Raw genomic sequence first — 23,625 nt, 5'->3', positions numbered from 1 at the left:
ATAATATTCCAGGATTCATCTTAGAATAGCATAGCACACTAAAATGTATTTTTTGTAGTGAAAGTCTTACCATATTTGATTATTATACGAAAGTCTTAATGTTCTTTCTACTGATCGCCCTCTGAATTGATTAGAACACATGATTATTTGATTTTATTTTGTATCCTTAGTGGGCTTTATGTCTCATTCTTTTTTTTTCCCATTAAGATTCCAGAAGCTTATTTCATTAGAGATCCCCATACGTTCCTTCTTACAAAGGACTTTATTAAGGTATATGTGTTGTATTTAGTGTTCAGAGTGTTCTTTGGTCTCTAGCTGCATGCATGCCCTCACAGGATAACATTTCCACATTTAACCCCTGCTTCTAAATAAGAATAGTGACTTGGTTAACGGAAGCATGTTTGGAAGGAGAAGCAAAGCTTGTCTACAAAATACTAACACTTGGATGATTTTGCACCCTGGGGGAAGAGCACCCGGTGAATATTCTGGACTTTTTTCATGGCTGACTTGGGATACACTTGCGTTGTCAAAGAGTGTGTTGACCTCTCTCGTTGATGCATATTGATTATGACAATTACTCTCCTTCCCCTGCAGGCCATGGAGGCACAGATACAGAACTTTGGACAAACGCCATCTCAGTTGCTTATTGAGCCACATCCGCCTCGGAGCTCTGCCATGCACCTGGTAAGACATAGCAGCTTGCAGAACATTTTGGACCTGAGTATAGATCAAATCAAATAGTGATTTTTAGCAGCATTTTAAAAGGCTCCTCACTTTATTGGCTAACTCTTCAGCCTCAGTATATACTGGTTACCCGAGGGAGAAACAGAGACAGGAGTAGGGTTCTTACCTTTAAGTTTGGCTTCAACTAACCCAATTTTGGATTCACAAAAATAGCCATCCTCTCTGACTGTATACGCGTCTACATAAACTCCTTCGTACACATACAGGCTTACAGACGCACACCAGCACCAAAATTAGATTACATTTACAAATTAGAATGTAAATATAATATAAACACAATATGATGCCCAATTTAATCTTTTTGGGCAAGGTTGGGTAGGGGAAATAGTTCATCTTAAGAAAAGGAAAGAAATTTAATTTACAGCCACTTCAGGGAGGCTGTAGAGAAGAGGGGTTAAGAATAAGGGCCTCAGAGCCAGACTTGGGTCAAACACCGTCTCTTGCCAAGAACTAATGAATGAATTGGACAAGGTATTTAAGCTCTCTGTTTACATTTCAGCATCTGTAACTGGGGGTAAAAATAGTACCAACCCTGAAAATGTAATGACTCAATACTGAATATTGCACTTAGACCAGCCCCTGGCATACAAGTGCTCAGTAAATGGTAGCTAGTGTCAGCAGCCACAGCAGCTACTTACATTAAAAGGTTTATTCTCATTTTTCAAAGGAAAAGGTAATATTCTTTTCATTTTAATCAGAGTTTTAAAAATCAGTTTTCATAACAAAACAGTCCTTTTTTCAGTTTTTAGCAAATGGTGAACATTTCCCTCTTTATCTAATTTGAAGAAGGTAAAATTTTTTCCAAGAAACTACTTTAGAATTCACTTTTTAACTGTGATTTTCCACTAAGTTTTTACTGGAAAAAAAAAAAGTTTGAAGGTAAAAACGTGTTTGCAAAATGAATTACAGTTCATCAGTGTTTCTAGACAGTTATCAAGGCACCAGACACCCTAGTATTGGAATAAAATGCTCCTGAACATTGCCCATAATATACGTGTAAACAAATGTATCAGTTGTTATTTCATGACGGAAGTATTGTTCACACCTTTCATTTATTCTATCAGTTACTTACCAAGTTAGTATTGAGCCCCTTCTGTGTGCCAGGCACGACCTTAAGCTCTGGCGACACAGAGGTAATACATCCTCTATGCCTTCAAGGAATTGATAGTCGAACACCTACTGAAACACATAAATGAATGTGTGTGTTTGAAAACATTTCTTTTCCTCTGCAATAACTCATTTCAGCCCCCTTGATTAGTCACTAATGAACTCTGCTGCTTGAAGTGGGTCCTCGCGTGCGGCCAAGCAAAGAGGCTTTCACCATGTGCGCAGACACAGTGTAGACGTGGAGCCTCCAGACCTGAGATGAAGCGTTTTTAATAAACTGTCCAAGAGAATATCTCTCACACTTTATTTTATGAAATGCTTTGGCAGAAGAGTTGTATTCCCCTGTTAGTTTTCTCTGTTTAATAATGATAATAAAAATATTTATCCTGGAGAAATGCCCAGTCAGAACTCATTACTTTCCTAGGGGAAATGGTTAGAGACTAAATTGGCATGGAACTGTTTATAAAGAAAATAAGCTTAAGTTTGTGTAGCAGAGGATTCATATATATGTGTATATATCACAGTGAACAATTACAAAACATGCATGAAAGCTAAATAATGGTTATTCCCAGCATCCCTATTTTGTGTCTTTTATGTAATAATGTTTATAGTATTTTATAGTACTAAATAGTAGTTCTTATAGTGTCTACTTTCTATCAAGTCATATGCTAGATGATTGAGAAACAAAGATTCAAAAAGAAAAGAGAGTGTTATCCCTCAGGAAGCTCACCATCCAGCAGGGGAAGGAGACCATAGTCATCAGAGCCGCAGCAGAAATGCACACACAGCGCTGACAAGGGAGGCTGTGATATTTTAATTATTTAGACTGTAGCCATGACCCCAGATCAACCAGGTAAAAAAGGAAAGAATCCGTTCACTGCATATTTCATGTAAACAGTGTCAGTAACTGATTTGACTGATTTTTCCGCCAAACCGATGTTGTAACTGCACTGAACAATTACGCTCCATCACGTGGACGTATCTCCAACTCCTCATATCGTCCGGCGGTACCTAAATTGCGGCTGGTCTTTAATTATTCGGGTGTCCTCTCGGCGACTTCGCGGAGTCCCTGCTCGCTTCTCTGTGCCACCCTCTCAGACCAGAGTGCCGACTGCTCGGCTCTTGGTTTGTGCTCTTGCTAGCCTGTTTTAATTTCATTCTCCCCCGAGCTTTCACTAACTGTGTCATTCCTTTTGTTTTCTTTGCTCTCTTCCCTTTCTATTCAACAGTGTTTCCTTCCACAGAGTCCACTCATGTTTAAAGATCAGATGCAGCAGGATGTGATCATGGTGCTGAAGTTTCCATCAAATTCTCCAGTAACGCATGTGGCAGCCAACACGCTCCCCCACCTGACCATCCCTGCGGTGGTGACCGTGACCTGCAGCAGACTGTTTGCAGTGAACCGATGGCACAACACAGTGGGTATGTGTACCTAAGGGAGCCCCTTACTAACGGGTTCTTAGAAGCTGCGCTTCAGGTAGGGTAGGGTAGGCGTTCTGCGGGCTAGCAAGGGCGCCAGATGAGCTGCAGAAAGCGGCAGAGGACATAATTGCCGAACCTAACTGATTAACTCTTGTCTGTCTTATTCACTGCTGCTGTCTTTTAGTGCTGCACAGAATGCTTGGCTAATGGTTAAGTAGCCAATAAGTATGTGACAAATTGAAGCAGTCCTGCAGATAATTCAGGTCCTCCCACCCTGCCCCCCAGGAGAAAAAAAACAAACAAAACACTTTTATCCCATATTAAACAAAAGTGATTTTGAATCTAGATTTTCTAGATGATGGTTTCAAATCCTCTTTCTTCCACTTCATTAATTCATTTAGGAAATATCTGAATGACCACTTTGTGTCAGTGGTCCTGGGCACTGGGAGTACAACAGTGGACAAGACGGACAGCACGGCTCTCTCTCTGGAGCTTAGAGTCTTTGAGAAAAGACAAAATCTAAATCGTTCAGTGATTCCACGTGTGTTTTCTCCAAACTCATTCCTGAAGTTTCCAACCAGTATATCTTGAAGTGATATAATTCTGTCATAAAAATTAGACATATTGATACTTATCTAGCCAGGACAGGAATGGATGTGGCTAATTGATTTAGCTGGCCGGGTTCATCACTTAAGATCTCCCTGGAAGCCCAAGGATTCCCATATCTCTAAGACTGAATGATGAGACACGCCGAATTCACCTGAATCTTTCTATTCTACTGACTTCTGCATCACTCTGAAAAACCAAACGACTTTTAGCTTCATCTCCTAAGAGTTTCTAAATACCCCTATTTTATAGTTATTGGCGATATTTTCAACATGAGGTAGAACGACTTCCATTCAATCAGAAATAAGCAGCAGACATCTTTTAAAAATAGGACTTTATTCACAGGAGTCTTAGCCTCTAGAAATGTTTTGCATTGAAAGAAAGCTATAAAGAATTGATCTTTCTTTAGAATTGTTTAAAAGTTTTATATGTTATATAACCACATGTAAAAAATTATGACTAATGAATTCAGTCAAGCTCCAAATATTAATCCTCTGAAAGTAGCTTTTAGGTTAAGATTTTAGGTGTGGCTCAATTTTGTACCTTCAGTTGACTTGTCATCTGTTGAAAGAAGGCCCACTTAGATGGGATCCCCATCTTCCTCTCTGCTTTGACCCAGGTGGACCTGTACCCATACCCATCCCTACTTGTAGGCATGACCTTTTCTTAGATTTCAGCTCTCTGATGGGTTCAAGAAATTTTGTAATCTTCTACTTTATCCAGCTTTTTCTTCTTGTTAGGATAACACTCTTCCCAGCTTTCTCCATCTTAAGTGGAGACTAGCAGTCCCTGTTGTGATGATTTTTTTAAGACTGTCTACAAAAACATGTAGTGTGACTGAATCATTCTTGCAGTAATTTACCAAATAATTTTTAAGCAAATATATTTATTGTATAATCATTATAAAACACTGCTTATTAGGAAATTCCTTTCTGAGAATTTTATGGCCATTTTCTCTTTTAATTAATCTTTAGGCCTCAGAGGAGCTCCAGGTTACTCCTTGGATCAAGCCCATCATCTTCCCATTGAAATGGATCCACTCATTGGTATGTTAGCAACAAAAACACATTTTCATGGATGCTGCCTCTCCATAGATATCTATGTGTTTATTTATCACAAATGATAGTTGAATAATAGTTTTTTCTGCCACAAATTAATGTGCAGATAACATCAAATTAGCATCAAGGAGCTGTGTGCAAATCATAACATGCAATCTAAGAATTTGTTGGTATTAAAATAATTATTTGTGGCATTTTCTTGGTATTTTAGGAGGTCACTTAGGTTGGTTCTAAACAACGCAAATGATTCCAAACTGTTCTTTCTTTCAGCCTCAACTCTTCCTTAACAACTTTATATTATTTGAAATATATAAGGACTCAAAGCTATTACTAAAGAAAACTAATACTAAAGAATTTCTTTTCTGGAAATCTCCATTCACTAGAGCTAAACATTTTTTAAATTAAAGATTTCATATGAATTGCAAACTCGGGAGCTATAACTATTTGCAGCAGATATTCCAAGTGTTCTAAAATAATCACATACACATTTATTAGCTGTGTGATCCAGAGCAAGTGCCTTAATCTCTCTGGGCCTCAGTTTCATGTCTGCAAGATGGTTCCTAATCATGTTTGTTCTGCCTGTCCTCATGGGATCTTATGAGAACTAAATTAGAAAAAAATTGAACATGATATGAAAAATTATAAAGCCATATACAAGTTATGGTATTTTTTTCTTAGATTAATCCACCCTACATCTTTGAACCCAGAAATAGGATGAGGGACAGCCATTTGGGTTAGTTCCTTATACTCCAACACAAAATAGTACTTAACATTTCTTTAGGAGAATATACGCTTAGGACAAGGAATATTTTTAGAGTTGAGGTCTAGCTGTTTCTCTGCTGAAAAGACATCGACAGTGTCACGTACAGCTGGAGTGTAACTGTGGAAAAATTAATAGCTGTATTCTAATTAATCAAGGACCAATTACATAGTTTTCAAGTGACTTGGGATGTTTGCTTTTCTTTTCCTTTGCTGTTTTTAAAATTATTTCTTATTTTTTACCTTCTCTAGTAATTACTATTATAGTGTTAGTAGATATCCACAAATAGTAGCACTTAGATTTAATTGGTGTTAGAAAGTGATGTTGATCTTCTACATCTGCATTTTCTGTTTAAGAATTCAGCCCAGGGATTTAGCCTGAAAGGACGGCGTGGAGTAAGGGACAGGCTGGCATACAGACAGGCACCAGGGAAATCAGATGGTGTGTCTGAGTTCCTGACTTTATTCAGATTCAATCCCAGTGCTACCCACTGATTCTCTGCCTGTCTCTTTCCTCCCCAGTCCCTCTCCCATCTTTCTTATTCCTCTCCTCCCCTGCCAGACCACTCTGGAAAGGTTTCTGTTTGTTGACAATCCAGGTCTTTAAAGCCGCTGACCTAAAGTTCCCTGAGGGGCTGCCTACATAACAACACCCCTCCCACAAACCCCTACTTTCTTCTTTTCACATGAATTGTAAATGCCATCAGAAAATGACAGATGGAGGCAAATATTAAGACGTTTTTTTCCTTATGTAACATACTTCATACAATATTTATTCCTCGTTAGTATTGAACTTGTTGGACACTAATGAACTTGTGCAGGGTGAACATCTATTGAATTTAGTGCATTTAAATATTTTTATTATGTTGTAAATTCACATCTTGAAGTCCTCATATCGCTGGAGAACTTAAATTTCCAACAAGTTTTTAATATATAATATGGTTCATAAATAATCACTGCTACTATAGAGTTTATATTTCTCATGGGGAAATGTTACAATCTCAATAATCTTACAGCCTTAAGAACCCATTTCTAGGTAAATGAAGCATAAAAGTATTCCTTCTATAAGTGGTTGGTGAAACTCTTGTGGAATCTTTCTTTAAAGTTCTTTTTCTATTTACGTTTAGCCAATAACTCTGGTGTGAACAAACGGCAGATCACAGACCTTGTTGACCAGAGCATACAAATCAACGCCCATTGTTTTGTGGTCACAGCAGACAATCGCTATATTCTTATCTGTGGATTCTGGGATAAGAGCTTCAGAGTTTATTCTACAGAAACAGGTAAACTGAGCTATGAAATACCTTATCCTCTTCAAAATGCCAATTGTTACACCTAAAGCTTCATATGAAATCATACTTAATGACGTAGGCATTTTCATCTTGAGTGCCGAGATTCAAATTAAATGCTCACATTGTAAGCAAATGACTACTTATAATTTTATCCACTCTGAACTTCAGTGTGAGCTGAGCTCTGAGTTCATAGGACAACTGGCACTACAGTCCCCTTCCCACAAATCAGGTCTAATAAAAGACCTTAAACCTCCCCTTAGTCTGGCCCAACCCTGAAAAAAAATCATGATTGTGTTATTTTATGTTCTTTTCTTAAGAAGTCCCAAGTGACATTCTTGTATCACTTTTTCAGAAGCAACTCAAGAAACCAAATCTGTAGCTAGATTTTGTTACAAAATTACCTTGTAAGTTTGCAGGTCTATATATTCACCTTTCACAAATCTAGTAAAGTTAAGCTTATTACCATTTAAAGAAAAATAGCAAATGAATTTGACTTACCATTTCTGTGTTTCAGGGAAGCTAACTCAGATTGTATTTGGCCATTGGGATGTAGTGACGTGCTTGGCCAGGTCTGAGTCATACATAGGTGGGGACTGCTACATCGTGTCTGGGTCTCGAGATGCTACCCTGCTTCTCTGGTACTGGAGTGGGCGACACCATATCATAGGAGACAACCCAAACAGCAGTAAGTATTTGTCTAGAATTGTCCTATCAGACTAAGAACTCATTTAAACATGTTTTACTCTTTTAATTTTCCTAATAGTTTTTGCTGGTGTTGTAAGGGTTTTAAAATACGAAAGCTTAAGCAGCAAACATCTACGTTGGAATGTGGCTATATTCAAAGTGTACATAAGAGCGACCACTATAACCTTCAACCTGAGGAAACTCCCAGATTCCCTCACATTGACCCTGTGCTCAGCAGCCCTTCCCCAGTCTCCAAATGTCCCCATCCTGCCGAAATTTCCTTCAGTGTCATCGGGTCCATTCAACTTCGTATGATTTCTCTCAGCTAAGTGTAGTCTCTCCCTTCTCTGAATTTCCATATGTTTTATTTGTTCCTCAAGAGGACACTTACTGCTTTCTACCATGGGGTGTAGTAAATATCTGTTTATTTATTTGACAATAACTGAATACCCCCTTCAGATTAGGCCCTGGCGAGGCAAAGCTGAATAAGATGATTTCTTGCTTGGCATGATTCCTGAGTGTTTTTTATTCAAAAGTGCTCCCAAAAATATCCTGTAGGAAAAAAATGGGGGGACTCCAGAGTAAAACAATTCTAGAAAACACCGCATATACGCTTACTTTCTATGTGAGCTCTGAAAGCCTTACACAAGGAAAGCTGTTGATAACCCACAGTTTCTCAAACATGTTTTCCATGGAACGTTTCATTCATGGAAGAGCAGTTATTATTCCTTGGAGCTGCTATTCTGAGGAAACACTGAAGTGGACCATGAGTCCCTCTCTCTGCATCTTAAGTCTCTGGTTCCTGGCATAGTTGCACAAATAATAGGTTTTCAATAAATATTGTTGAATGACTGAAGAACTGGATAAGACATTTCCTAGAAATAATTACTGTCTTTAATTACCAAGCTTTCAATGTTTCACATACACATGTTTCCTGTAAAATAGAGAATATTTTCTGTAAAGGGTTGATAATGGCAAGTACCTAAACCCGGATTATTCTAATTATGATTTGTACATTGGGCACAGCTTTAACAGTTCTCTAAAATAAACTGAAACATGAGTTTGGGAATATTTGTGATGAAACAGAGATAGGAATTTTCCAGGAATGCTGTGCACCTGCCACTGAAATACTATAAAAGTAGAGAAGAAAAGACGTGTACAGGACGCGGTATTGTAACTACATGGCTGGCCCCTTTCCAGCCTGTGAGAGAGCTAGGCATGGAAAGCTTCATATATATATATATATATATATGTGTGTATATACATACATACACACACACACACATATATATATGTATATGTATATACATATACATATATATATAAAGGTGGTAGGAGAATGAACTAGATGACCAGGTGACTTATTCTTGTTGCCCATAGCTAGAGGTGAAGAACAGTAAATGAAGAAACTAAAAGTGTAATATGAAGTAGTGTCACTTAGTGTAGATACTGAATAAGAGAAAGTGCCTCTGCTGTAAGTTGTGAACTAAGATGTGATATTGGTTTGAGGAAAACGCATATTCAGTGTTGCTTGATTTCCAACCAGCTCAACTAATTAGCTACCAATTGTACATTATACCGAATATCATACTCTAAATACTAGTAAGTTTACCTCCTTATTTACTCTCCTTTTTAAAACCATATCCTTAAAAAAGGAAACTTCATTTTTAGCAGGATATTTGTGTGTGTGTGTGTGTGTGTGTGTAAAAAATGTTTGATCTACTTTATTATTATTATATTTTATTATTTTTAAGCATGGTACATTATCACATGTATTTTATCTAATTGTATTTTTACGTATTTCCCAGTTTCCTTTTTTCCTTTTAGATGAGTGTAGTGTTCATAAGAAGAAAAGTTGAACTGAGCAGCAGGGCTGTGTGGTATCTTCCATCCATTACTGACACAAATTAGAAGTTTTTAGACAGAAAAACATTTTAAAGAAGCAGAATAGGGTTTTAAATCCAATTAATTAACATCTTCAAAGTGAAGCTCAAAAATGATGAAAATGATATTTCCAAAAAAGAGAATTCATTTCTTAAAAACTACCATTTGGTAGCAGAGAAGATAATACAATGTCCTGCTATGAGGTATACGTATAGCTGACTCACTTTGTTGTACAGCAGAAACTAACACACCACTGTAAAGCAATTATACTCCAATAAAGATGTTTTAAAAAAAGGAATTTTAGGGCTTCCCTGGTGGCACAGTGGTTGAGAGTCCACCTGCCGATGCAGGGGACACGGGTTCATGCCCCGGTCTGGGAAGATCCCACATGCCACAGAGCGGCTGGGCCCATGAGCCATGGCCGCTGACCCTGCGCATCTGGAGCCTGTGCTCCGCAACGGGAGAGGCCACAACAGTGAGAGGCCCGCGTACCGCAAAAAAAAAAAAAAAAAAAAAGGAATTTTAAAGAAAAATGTTAAATTATAGTAATTATCTGTTAACTACTTTATTTTCTAATGACCTTTTAAACCAAATGATGGTTAACAGTTGATTGTGTCTTCCATCACTTAGCAAGAAAAGTTAAATGTAAAAATATTTAGAGTGTTTAAAGTTCCTTTCAACAGGAACTATGCAAATAGAAATGTTTATGTTAATCCTTAAGAACAAAACTGTGAATACTGGATTTGTTAAAATGTAGAATTTTAAGTTTTAAATAAAGACAAGATTATCCCTAAGACATTATTGCATAATATTATCCATACAGTATTGCCTCCATTTAGGGGGATTTATTTTTTGATTAAAAACTGTTGTCATCATTATGAAACTTAAGGACTTCCATAAAACCCAACCCGCCAAGACTTTCCCAGGCATTTAATGTGGGCATATGTAATGTGGTTCCATCTGATCCATTATCCTTAACATAAAGGGAGAAGTATGCTCTTTTAGATTAAACAGGATGAGTAGCTCAAGTATTAGTCAAGCAGCAAGCATGTATTAAATGCCTGCTGTGTGCTGGTACTACCTTAGCAGCTGGGAGTGCTGGGTAGTCCAATTCTGACTTTCTGGGGTTTACAAAAGCCTATATTATGACCACGAAACTGCCTGTCCTGCTTGGAAGTAGTGAATATACTGAGTATTACATGAGTCTTGAATTGCTATCAGATAATATTTAGTGTCATAAGTACTTGTATCTACAAAATGCTTAACATTACATCTTGGGCACACATTGATGATTATGTAAAAACTGGTTTCAGCTTTTTGCCATACGGATAGTAAAAATCATAATAGTAAAACACAGTAAAAAATCATAATTAGTCATATTTAGTATTTGATTAACTTGACTGATTTGTGACTCAGTCTGTGAAAACAGCCAACCTAGCAGCTCATGTAGGCATGCCTAGAGAGACCATCTATTTTGGTCAGCTCACCTTTTGCAAAGGCAGTCAGAGCACACACTGAATTGACTGCCACATCAGGGACTGGCAGTGGGTGTTGACACAGATGTATCCTTGCTGTCAGAAAACTCACAAAATGAAGGGAAAGGGTTTTGGGTTTTTTTTTTTTCCTGTTTTATTTTATTCTAGCTACCAATTCACAGGTCAGAGAATCAGGCTATATGTTCTTTCTGTCTCATAATGCATTGCTACACAAGACCAAAAAGCTAGTTATGTCTAAATTCATATTAAAGTGTGTGACACAACACCCTTAGGTTTCGAGGGCTGTATATATTAACCTCGACTTGAAGGGGGAAGTCCTAGCATGAAACGTAATATCCCAGTAGCTGTTAGAATTCAGGACTTGGTCTTGGTGTGGACACTGAATTTGCTTTGTGTGTCAGAGGCTGAATCATATTTATCCAGCACGACACCATAACGTAATAGGATTCATTTACTCACCCTATGTGCACATCACTAAAACTTCCTCAGGATAAACTCAGGTGCTTTAATATATGTATGTTTCTTTTGCATTGTCATCCTTATTTTTTAATGGCTAGCTCTGTTAGTGCCACAGAGAAAAAATAAGTAATGTTTGTGAATTTTTTTAGGTAGGTTTGAAAGAGTTAACGGTTTCATTGTGTGTCAAATATATTGTTGTGACTAACTTGGACATCTCATAAATATATCTTTTTCTAACTATTTTTATAGTTTTAATGAATTTGCCGCAAAGGCAATGAAAATGTGTAAGCAGATTATTATAGAGTTTTAGACCATAAAAGAAACAAGCAGAGGCTACCTGGCAGAGGTTCCAGTTGAATTATAGTCGTTTTATTAATATATTTAATGCTAATATTCATTGTTACTCTTTCAAACTTGTGACTTTGAACATAGACAGTTTTCTTGTAGATGTAAAATAGGTCCCTGACTAGATAACAGACTTGCAGAGATGTGAGGGACAGATGCTTTCATCTGAAACAGACTTTTACACAAATTCTGAAACTAATTTGGAAGTGATAAAAATTAATTTGCGCACTTTAATTGGAAGCAGGCTATCGCCTGAAAGGAAGGAGAACAGAGCAGGCAATTTGTGTAAAAGCTGATGGAATTTTTTGTCAGGTAGGTATCGTGGACTTGGCTGCCTATCCTCCTGAGCCCTTCTTTGCAATATATTACAGCCCATCTCTGACTGGTGTTCTTTAAAAGGATCAATGCTATTCCTGTTGAATCCCTAGAGCCCCAGATTTCATTGATCTTGGGACTTGACATTTCTCATTACGTGCTGTAGCTTCCAACGAGATAGTCACAAGAGGGGCAAGGCAACATTGTCTCTTCAGCAGACACTTATAATACATTGGGACCTCGGCTCCAAATCCAGTCGGCTTGTAAAGTGTGTGGTTTTCATGTTTATACCAGATATAACGTGCCTGATAGAGAGTTTGTTGACATTTTTAAAATCATAGCCACAGGAAACTTTGAAAGAGAATTTACTGTTCATCTTTTCAAATCCAATCTACAAATATGCATTGAGTAATATGTATGACATTGTTATCATGCTTTTTCTGTTTCACTTTTGAAAAACAAGTCTTCAGCTCACGTTTGAGAATTATACAAACTATGAAACAAGAAGCCCATTGAAAAGGAGACTCCAGCTGTGCACACATCCCTTCCCTGGGCTCCCATTGTGTTAGCTTCAACTCTGGACACTGACCCTCCCGCCAGCCCCAACCTGTCACTAAACATCTGCCAAATCACATCCCTCGCTTTGTCTGCATCCAGCCTTCTTTTAAAACAACCATCCTGGTGCCCAGCTCCACAGCCACCACTAACCAGTGGTGTTATAGGGGATGAAGAAAGGGTGGACAAAGAATAGCCTGAAGATATTTTATATATATAATATGATATATATATATATAATATGATATATATATTATATATATATATGATGAGTTTGTCTCACTTCTCAGAGCAAGGAATCTTAACTAGGGTTTAGTAAATGTTAAACCTCTTCTCATTAACTTTGAGAGGAAGCATAGTTACATGTGTAATAATCTTACCTCGTAGAGCTTTCTGAGAGCCAAAAGATAATGTCTATAATGTAGCATCCCTAATACAGGCCCATTCTGCAGGAGACCTCTCAGCCCTCCCATTCCCTCAGCCCAACATTAGGAGACATTAGGGTTCCTGACTAAGAAGGGGGCTGCTTGCCACTCAGTTTCTGCTTTTCCTTCCCCTTTATGGAACTGAGGCTGCAAGGGTCTTTGTCCTGGGTCAGAAGCAATATAAAAAACAAGAGTGACTAATAATATGTTCTCGTGATCAGGGAGCCTCGGATCTATACCAGCGGGCTCTCTGGGCATCATGCAGAAAGCTCTACCTCCTTGGGAAAGGCAGGTGGATTATACTATTGATTGGGGAAGGAGATGGTAGGACAGTAAGGTACTGTGGCCTAGATCCAGGTTCAGGACCTCAAGGGAAGAAGAGATCTGCCCCGAAACAGCAGGGCTCAGGGGAAAATGTGGTCAGTGTCCTTTCTGAAGAAGAAAAAGAACAACTTAGAGTCAGTGAATAAATAGGCTTATATCGATCTTCTATTTTTCATCAAGTACTCTGTGATTGTGTAATGAAATGAAACCACATCATGGGACGTTTTCCAACCCATGGAATGTTTTTATGTGGATTACCTTGTGACCTCTGGAAAATGCAGGCCCAGGTGTTTCTGGTGCTTGGGCCAGAAACCTCTGCAGCAGCCCTCAGGTCGCTGAAGACACAGTACCTCAATAGGAAATCCTCACAAACTAAGTTTATCTGAGCTACCCCAGCAAATGTCTAACATAATTTTTTCAGAATAAATCTAGAAATCAGAGTAGTGATGAAACTGCTGCACCCTTTGAAATCTTTTGTTCCGGGATTTCAAGTCAAAAGTCCATCATTTTTATATAGTATAAACGTGAATGAAAATACCTTCTGCAGTGATTCTTCAGTGACTCAGCAAAGGTCGCAGATAAAACCTGAATGTCGTACATCATCAAGAGGTTCATTTTCCGACTCCCCCAGAACTGCACTGAGGTTCGCAGAAAAACTCTGCTGTTTTTGTTTAGCTCCAATTCAGAAGGACCAAAGCTTCCCCTGCGTATTAGTAGTCCCATAAATGAGGTTGAAAATAGTAAGAGCCATGAGCAATCTTTACTTTGATCATTTCTCTGAAAGCCACAGACTGTCACACTGACAATGCTCTCCTTGTCAGCTTTCTGTGGGTAGCAGCATCTAACACCTTTGCACTTTTTTTTTATCATCCATCTTGAGGATATTGAAATATCTTTTGATAAAAATGAGGTGGAATCTGTTTACTATAAGACTTTTATATTTGGAGTTTCCAAATGCTTGCCTATAAGGAATCTCAAATTTGGACGTGTTTGTTCATCATTCATCGTAATTCCATCACCCAGAAAGCTCTTCTCCTGAGGAAGTGATGAGGGAAGGAGGGCAGTGGTGCTGTGGTCCTTAGAGGAGAGGTCTCACCTGCACCTCCCTCTGCGCAGGGCCCTTTAACCCGTAGCCACATCCATCAATTGTGATGTGACAGTGACAGAATATTCCTAGGATTTTGAATGATTGTTGGGGTGTGTGACATCTGTCCCTGAAAATGAAATGAAATATAGGAAATACGCTTTCCCCCTGCTGCAGGTTCTCCAACTCAAAACCCCTGAATAACATTTTAATTACTTTTCTATAGTTGAAAGAGGGAAACAGTGCTTTCAGGGGCCCTACAAAATCCCCTAATAGTTAAGTTTCACAGTTTATTCAAATGATATGGGGGAATTGTAATGAAAAATAGAACATTTTAAGCTTTCTAAATCAGAGGTAAGCCTTTGAAAAACTTTATTTTCTAATATAAAATATATTACATACATAAGGAAGATTTTTAATATTTTTATACATTTTTTTAATTCCCTGCAGTAGAACTAGATTGCTTTTTACTTTTTCTGTAGCATATAAGGGAAAGGTTTAGAAAACTCTCTATAAATTGTATTAAACATATAATTGCAGGATTTGTAATTCATCAGTCTCTCCAAGGTAAAATAATCACTTAGAAAAATTAAGGATGATATTACACATAAAATCTTATCAATAATTAATCTTCATTTTGTCAGGAAGCTCAGGGCATCTGCGAAGCGTAAGTTTATAAATTATATAACTATGTGTCGGACAAATCTAGGACTGCTGACAAATCTAAGAGGATATTCTGCCAATACTCAAACACATTATAGCAAGATACATAAATTTAGAATAAAATGACAAACTAACGTGGGCTTTCAGCTCTCCCTCCCATACTCCATCTAAGAAAGAAATGCCTCAAAAGCAAAATGGAGGCTCACATGATGGATCTGAGGAAACTCACAGAAAACTGTGAGCAGTTCCTGGAGAGACAGAAGACCGGTGGGTCTGAAGGAGGAGATATTGGCAGAGGGGAAGAGTGTTGGGTGCCTTGCTGGGTAGGGCGTTTTAGTTATGCTCTGTCTTCCCAGAATTTTCCACGATCTATTGATGCCTTCCCTCCTGCCACTGTGGGGCAGGGAATCGGAGCACCAGTCGAGCTGCTCAGGGCTGTGGCATCACATCAGAGTCAAGGGAGGGGCTGCCCAGGTGGTGGGCACAAGTGCCATCCCTTTGACATTCACTTCCCCCACTGCCCCCTCTACAGTGGGGGCCGGGGGATTGCAACCCGGGGGACAGCTCTCAGAAAGAGCAGCGTCGCCGAGACCAAAGCATAGGATGTTTTTCTGAGAGACAAGATGAGGGAGCGGTGGTTCAACCCCGTCCAGAACATGAGCGCACAGAGGAAAACAGGCCAGCATGCAGGGTCTCAGGCACCGTAAGGGAAAGATCACAGACTCAACAACAAGGTGAAGCAGAATGAACAGAAGAGAAAAACACGGAACTCATTAAAAAGGCACAATATTCTCTAAGATATAAGAAAGGGGGTCAGAGAGGTTAAGTAACTGGCTCATGGTCACACAGCTAATAAATGCCCTTACTAAACAATGATTGCTATTTTTAACGTTCAATTTAATGGCATAATTTAATGGCATTCATTCCCGCCATCGGTCTGTAGTGACTCTCCGCTGCTGTTCCCTTGCAGGTGACTATCCTGCACCAAGAGCTGTCCTCACGGGCCATGACCATGAAGTTGTCTGTGTTTCTGTCTGTGCCGAACTTGGACTTGTTATCAGTGGTGCTAAAGGTCAGAAGACATTTCTTTCATTTTCGGTCTTTAAACACTATACGATTTTCACAAGTTAACCATGATTTATGATTTATTTCCTTTAGGAGGCTCTCCATAGACAAATGTAATCCCTAGGTTTTTTGTAGTTGTTTAGTTTTATTATTAATACTTGCTAGTACTAATATAAAATACATATAAAATATTATGTAGTATTTTGTGTTCACCAGCATTCTAGCCAGAACACTGGTAAATTAAACTGCAGCACACCCATATGATGCAGTCATTACAGATAACATTTAAAAGACAAGGGGAGGGGACTTCCCTGGTGGCGCCGTGGTTAAGAATCCACCTGCCAATGCAGGGCACACAGGTTCGATCCCTGGTCCAGGAAGATCCCACATGCCACGGAGCAACTAAGCCCGTGTGTCACAACTACTGAGCCTGCACTCTAGAGCCCACAAACCACAACTGAGCCCGTGTGCCACAACTACTGAAGCCCGTGCGCCTAGAGCCCATGCTCCACAACAAGAGAAGCCACTGCAATGAGAAGCCCACACATGGCAACAGAGTAGCCCCTGCTTGCCACAACTAGAGAAAGCCCGCATGCAGCAACGAAGACCCAACGCAGCCAAAAACAAAAATATAGTAAAAAAATTAAAAATGAAAGACAAGGGGAAGATATCCATGATGGTGGGGTCCATGGGGGCCTCAGGCTGCTCATCAGACACAGCCTTGGATCCAACCCCCTCCACAAGTCATTTTCTTCTCAAGGCTGGGGACTGTGTAGTGGTAGATGGGAAAGGAAATATGATGACTTAGTTCTTTTGACTTTTTGTGGAAAAAGTACTGTTTCGGGAAAAGTCAGGAAATTTGAATTCTAATTCTGGCTGAGATACCAATTCTCCATGGGAGGCTCTGGGGCAATAAGGAGCCTAATGCTTAGGAGAAACTGAAAGAAAACCAAAGGAGCCGAGTGCGGTGAGGACACCGCGGACGTAAGGAGACAAAGGCTGAAGAGGTGAGGGGCCCCCGCGGCACAAGTATTTGCAATTTGTATTTTATTTTGAGTATAGTGGGAAGCCATTGAAGTCTTTTAGCAAGGTGATGAGGTGATCAGATTTGGTTTTTAAGAGCTTATTCTGGCTGCTTTATAGATAATGGGTATAATGTCTGAAGGTAGGGACACTGTGTTTTTGTATTTAAGAATAAATAACCCAGAGAGGGACACATAGGATATTTTCAATAAATGTCTTTTAATGTCTGTTTTAGAAATAACATGTAATAGCATTCTGTTCTGTAAAGCAAAAAAAAGAAAAAAAGGAAAGGGAAGGAAAACGAGACACAATATGCATAGGGAAAAACATTAATTTTCTATAGATGACGGTTGATACTAGAAGTGATTGCTATTTTTTTTTCTCTAACTCTTTGTATTTTCTGGAATGCACATCTATTACTTTAGTAATCAGGAAAACATTTAGGTATAGCCTTATAATGTCACTTGTTTTGTAAAATATGTATCTACTGAAATCAATTGTTTGAAAAATAAGAATGTAATCCATGCATGGTTTTATGCAGTTTTTCTGGGGGATGTGGGGGACAGGTAATACCAAACTACATTAACCAATTATTTGTATGAACTTGACTACTGAATGTTTTATCTTAAAATTTCTACCCGAGAAAAAATAAGTCACTCCCCATACTACTTTTACATTCTCGCCTCACTCTTCATTTATTTAAAAAAGAAAAAGTGTTCCTACAGTCTGAATTACTGGATTCCTTTTCTTAATTTTGCCTTTTACATTTTATGTATAGACTATAGAAAGGTAAAACTTATTATTTGATAGTATTGTATTTATGTGGTACAATTAAAATTTTGATGACACTAAAGAAAATTAGTGATTGTTTTGATAATTCTCCTGAACTTTCTAAAGAAAAATTTCTAAACACAAATTAAGAGAAAACTTCGACATACAGTCTTTTATTCTTATGTAACGTATGAACTGTATCCTTTTTTAATGAATATCATCTCATGAAGGAAAAGAGCAACTACTGACCTAGATAAAAAGTTTGGAAGACACGTGTGTGTTATGTAACAGTTCTCTGTACTTGTTCTGTTGAAATCTAACATCAGTGCTTGGCTCTTGCCACCATAGTTCTTTTCTTTTCTACCTTCTTTCAACAAATCTGAGTGTATTATTCAGGTACAGTTTGCAGGTGTGTGGGAGCTAATACGTGACTGGTCGTCACCAATGACTCTGGCCTTGCTGTTCCCCGCTCTGCAGAGGGCCCTTGCCTCGTCCACACAATCACTGGAGATTTGCTAAGAGCCCTCGAAGGACCAGAAAACTGCTTGTTCCCACGCTTGATTTCTGTCTCCAGTGAAGGCCACTGTATCATCTACTATGAACGAGGGCGATTCAGCAATTTCAGCATCAATGGGAAACTTTTGGCTCAAATGGAGATCAACGATTCAACACGGGTAAATCCGCATGTTCCGTGCTAACTGGGGACCTAGCCAAGAGGTTAAAGATTGACTATTTTACATTAAATGACTCATAATAGAATTTCTCTGGTATCCAGGTAAATGTGTGTTGGTTTGTAAAAGCATATAAATTCATGTTGATTGATGCTTTGAACAAACCCAAAGTTCTTTTAATCCCAAGTAGCTAACTCAGTGAATTAGACTTTGGAGGTGATGGCTGTAGTTTGATTAGAGGTTAGACCCTTAAGGAGATTTTTCCTAATCTCCTCTTACAAACATTTGTTCCTGCGTTGAACTCCCCTGACATTAAAAATGAGTTTATTGTCAAAGAATCTTATCTTCTGAACCCTAGACCAAAATTACATACCAAATTGCCCATCACTCGCAAATGAATTATAATTGCTGGTTTATCATTATTAAAAACAGCTTTTAAATATGCTTCTGCCATTTGTTCTAAAAGTCTTGACATAGCTAGTATTCAGAACTTAACAAAACATCATGTTACTTAATTCTCAAGTTCTTTCTGGATTAGACTGATAATATTCTCTTTGGGACTTCTGTTATTTTGTAACCTAAATTGGTTTTAATAAGATCCTTTGTTTATGTAAGAACTCTGATGAATTCCACATTGGAAAGTCTATAGATTGGAGTTTAGAAAATTTGGACAAGTGGCTAAAAGTAGAAAATAATGACAAGGGACCTGTATTAAGTGCCTTTCAGTAGTACCCACTGATCTTTTGGGAAACACTGAGAGAAATGGTTGCTTTTCTGCCTTGTCCAAAGGCCATTCTCCTGAGTAGCGATGGCCAGAACCTGGTGACCGGAGGGGACAATGGTGTGGTGGAGGTTTGGCAGGCCTGTGACTTCAAGCAGCTGTACATTTACCCCGGATGTGATGCTGGCATTAGAGCAATGGACTTATCCCATGACCAGAGGTGAGCCATGTTGGGGAGAAATGTAATCACTCAAGAACTGTCATTGAAAGTCCTTAACATTTTACCAAGGGTGAACCCTGCTGTGAAGGAGATTCCAGCATCCAGATGGAAGAAAGACTAGTGCAGAAAAGGGTAAATTGAGGAGAGGAGTAAGTACTGTAAGAAAGGCTTCTGGTAAGAAGGAAACAGAGGAAGAGAATAAGGGGGAGAAGAGAAAGAAATGGGTCTGAAGAAAAACAGGCGCATCTAGACACTGCCCAAAATGTAGAATTATCCCCACCAACTTCTCTGTTCTCACATCCTTACCTGGTCTCAGACAGGCCTGCCTGGCTTACATTATGTGAAAGAAACACATATTTTTTAGCAGAGTCTCGGCTTGAGGCATACATCTAGTTAAATGCAGCCAAATGCAAAGTACAGACCACAGCTGGCCTCTGTTTTAAAAATACAAGGCACTCATTACTTGAAACAATCTCCAGCACCGCCCCCCCCCATTTTCTTATTCACATATCTGCCATTTATGTTATTTTGTGGTATTTTATGTATTTCCCTAAGACACTATAATCTTTTCTTGGAAAGAATTGACAGGAATGTTAACAAAGTAATATGATTTTCTACTGTTCCTCAATTTGCAACAAGATTTTGTTATTTCCTAAAGTTTGCCTTTGGGTTTATTATAAAGTGAAAAGAATAATTGGAATATAAAGTCTAAATTTCTAAATTTAAAAAATAAATTAAAACTCTATAATCTTAATACAGTAATTTCTCATTTTTTGCTATATATTTAACAGAAATAAGAAAAGCTTATTAACCGAATTATTTCAACTATGTGTATATTCTTTATAAGAGTATTGGTTTTAAAACAGTATGAATGTTAAGGCTTCTATGATAAATTTAACAAAGCATCTTCACACTATAGTAAAATGGTACTGAAGTCATCAAGGAAAGCAATGGAATTTAAGTTAGTTTGGGGAAGGGGTATTTGATCTGCAGCCCAACCTGTTTTAAAGAAAATTTAAGCAGATTATTATCAGAGTGTTCCAAACGTGTTCCAAAATGCCGTAGTCCGTTTTCATAAACGGGAATGGTTTACCATGTAATTATTTTATATACATGGGTGTTTCTAAAGTATTTGAAATGATTCGTGTTCTTAAGTAGTTTAAATATTCTCCCAGATAGTTTTATTCATTCATGTATTCATGTTGCAAACATTTGCTGCCACCATCGTAGATTAAGCACTGTGCACAGTCATGAGGATACAAAACAAGATCACTGACTGCAAAGAGCTCAAATAATCATAATAATTGTATATGAGGGAAGCAGGAGCAGAGAAACAGAAGAAGGAAGTGATTAGGTCTTCTCAAGGGGTGCAGAGGGCAGGAAAGGTTTTGTAAGATCTTTATCCTTCACTCAGTATGGGGGAGAGGGTAGATGAGAGAGAGAGCGTAGGCAAGGCTGTAGTCGTCTTAGTGGTCTCCCAGGAGGAGCAAGGAAAGATACTAACCAAGTGTCTGTTTCTTTTTCAACCTCATCCTTAATTTCAATTATTATTGTTGTTTTATGATGTCCTTGATATGTTGGAGCAGTAGCATATGCACGTAAGTTACAAACTGACAGATAAACATGCAGTGAGGATGCCTACTCAGAAAGTGTTTATCTGATGAGTTGTCTGATCAGAAGTTAATCAACACTTGGTCTGGCAGTCGAGGTGTTTTCGGAATTGATTCAGCTTCTCCGAGGAGAACCAAGAATAAATTTTAATCCTATCTGAGGGCACCCAAAAGTAAAACCTGGTGAACTTTGAGATCGTGCTATTGTTTAGTGTAAAGTAGAACCACATCAGTGATTTTGTGTCTCTCTTAACTACCGCCTCTGCTTTTCCAGGACTCTGATCACTGGCATGGCTTCTGGTAGCATTGTAGCTTTTAATATAGATTTTAATCGGTGGCATTATGAGCATCAGAACAGATACTGAAGACAAATGGAGAACCAAAAGCCAAGTTAAAGCTGAGAGCACAAGTGCTGCATGGAAAGGCAATATCTCTGGTGGAAAAAAACTCGTCTACATCGACCTCCGTTTGTACATTCCATCACACCCAGCAATAGCTGTACATTGTAGTCAGCAGCCATTTTACTTTGTGTGTTTTTTCACTACTGAACACCAGCTGCTACCAAGCAAGCTTATATCATGTAAATTATATGAATTAAGAGGTGTTTTGGTAATTATTTCATATCTTGTCGTTTATTGAGAAAAGGTAGTAGGACGTGTCACAAGAGACTTTTGACAATTCTGAGGAACCTTGTGTCCAGTTGTTACAAAGTTTAAGCTTTGAACCTAACCTGCATCCCATTTCCAGCCTCTTTTCAAGCTGAGAAAAAAAAAAAAAAAACACGTTTGATACTTTGTACATCAGATGCATCTTATTTAAAGGGATACTTTTGTAAAAGTAAAACCTTGTATAAAGAACAAAACATTTCTTAATTTTATTGTGGAGTTACAACTTGCATGTTCTTTAATCCTGAAGTCTTGATGGAACAGGTGCATTGACACTAGGAAATAGTAAGATCTGTCCAAGGACACAGCTTGTATGAAAGGATTGAATTTGGGCTCAATCAGTAATTTTTGACATTTTCACCAAAATACATAGTTTTGCACTTTTAAATCTAAATTCATCCCTTCTAAGTGAAATTTGCTCATAAAGCATTTGAATACTAAGCCATTATTTGCCATTTTGGTACTTGATACAAAGAAAATTCAGCCCTAACCTTCATAATTTGAAGACACAGCAGAAAGGGGGCTTAGGGATGAGGTCTTGGTTTTATTGTATAAATAGGAGTCCCGATCATTAGTTCCATAGTAATGACTTCCCAACTCCTGGACAACTCTTCCAGAATCATCCTGCTGGCTTAGCGTGTGTACATTAGGGGAGGAGAATCTGATGCTAACTTTTTTGCTGGTTTTTTTTTTTTTCCTCTCTCTCTCTCTCTCTCTCTCCCTCTCTCTCTCTCTCTCTCTCTCTTTGGTTCTTGAATAGCTTAGTTTCTTTAATAATAAGTCAGACTTTATTATAACAATAACTGACGTTATTCTTTTAGGTTCTTGTGAAATTTTCACCTAAAGCCACATTCTTAGCCTGAGGCACTTCATCTTTTATGATATAAAATGATGGCTATCAAATGATTTTCCATACATTGTACTGATCAAGTTATACACCCAGGGGTATATACACTTTATTCATGTTTCTTCTTTGTATATTTGGTGACTGTATCGTCATAGATATGTACATATTGTGTCGGTAGGGCTATGAGGCATGTTACAGGAATGTAATTTTCTCAGAATTTACACTCACTTGCAGTCATTTATTTAAAAAGATAAAACAAGATAATGGGTTCTTTGTATTGGCACTTTGCACCAGAAACATATCATTATTTATTGATGTGATTACTTATTTGTTATCCACCTTGTACTAGTAAGTTTTAGCACTGAATTCCTTCTTCATCGTTGTTTGTATTTATGAGATTCTGAAATTCTGGGGAATCGGCGTAATGATTAATTTATTCATCACCAGGCTGTAAGCAATATCTTGAGTTTGTAGCTTAGAATTGGGAGGATAATGAACATCTGGAAGACAAGTTCATTTCATCTTGAGATCATGGTGAAATATTTTGGATATATAAATTCCTTAAGCTATTGTAACCATGTTTTATTGCAAAGATGTAAAATATGCCAGATGTGTGTGAGTTGGAAATCAAAAAAAGAAAAATAAAATATGCAAAGAATTCACCGATTTTTTCACATTTCATTGGACACTTCACTTATGTGCATTCATTATGTTGTCATACAAGTTTAAGAAATCAACGTCACCTCGTATAAAGGCCTAGAGCATCTAAGAACATGAAATAGAGTCCTAATGAGGTTCTGTAATTTGCTG

At 38.1% G+C, this 23,625-nt stretch overlaps 1 protein-coding gene across 3 annotated transcripts in view; it reads left to right on the top strand.

Moving 5' to 3' along the window:
- Nucleotides 1–21,668, top strand: part of NBEA (neurobeachin) — a gene marked incomplete at both ends in the record, with an annotated part of 605,261 nt that extends 583,593 nt beyond the window's left edge. For 2 of the 3 annotated variants that reach the window (XM_079722001.1, XM_079722000.1), the window contains 10 exons: nt 208–270; nt 595–684; nt 3,081–3,273; nt 4,854–4,925; nt 6,824–6,979; nt 7,503–7,673; nt 16,193–16,294; nt 18,559–18,755; nt 19,542–19,693; nt 21,578–21,668. In XM_079722001.1, the coding sequence (XP_079578127.1) occupies nt 208–270; nt 595–684; nt 3,081–3,273; nt 4,854–4,925; nt 6,824–6,979; nt 7,503–7,673; nt 16,193–16,294; nt 18,559–18,755; nt 19,542–19,693; nt 21,578–21,668 (1,287 nt within the window). The remainder of the gene's footprint in view (nt 1–207; nt 271–594; nt 685–3,080; nt 3,274–4,853; nt 4,926–6,823; nt 6,980–7,502; nt 7,674–16,192; nt 16,295–18,558; nt 18,756–19,541; nt 19,694–21,577) is intronic. The other variant, XM_079722002.1, reaches the window with a different exon arrangement.
- Between the last annotated feature and the right edge of the window lie 1,957 nt (nt 21,669–23,625).

This window comes from Hyperoodon ampullatus (genome assembly GCF_949752795.1).
Source record: "Hyperoodon ampullatus genome assembly, chromosome: 16".
Taxonomy (NCBI): domain Eukaryota; kingdom Metazoa; phylum Chordata; class Mammalia; order Artiodactyla; family Ziphiidae; genus Hyperoodon; species Hyperoodon ampullatus.
This window is presented reverse-complemented; position numbering and strand designations above follow the sequence as displayed.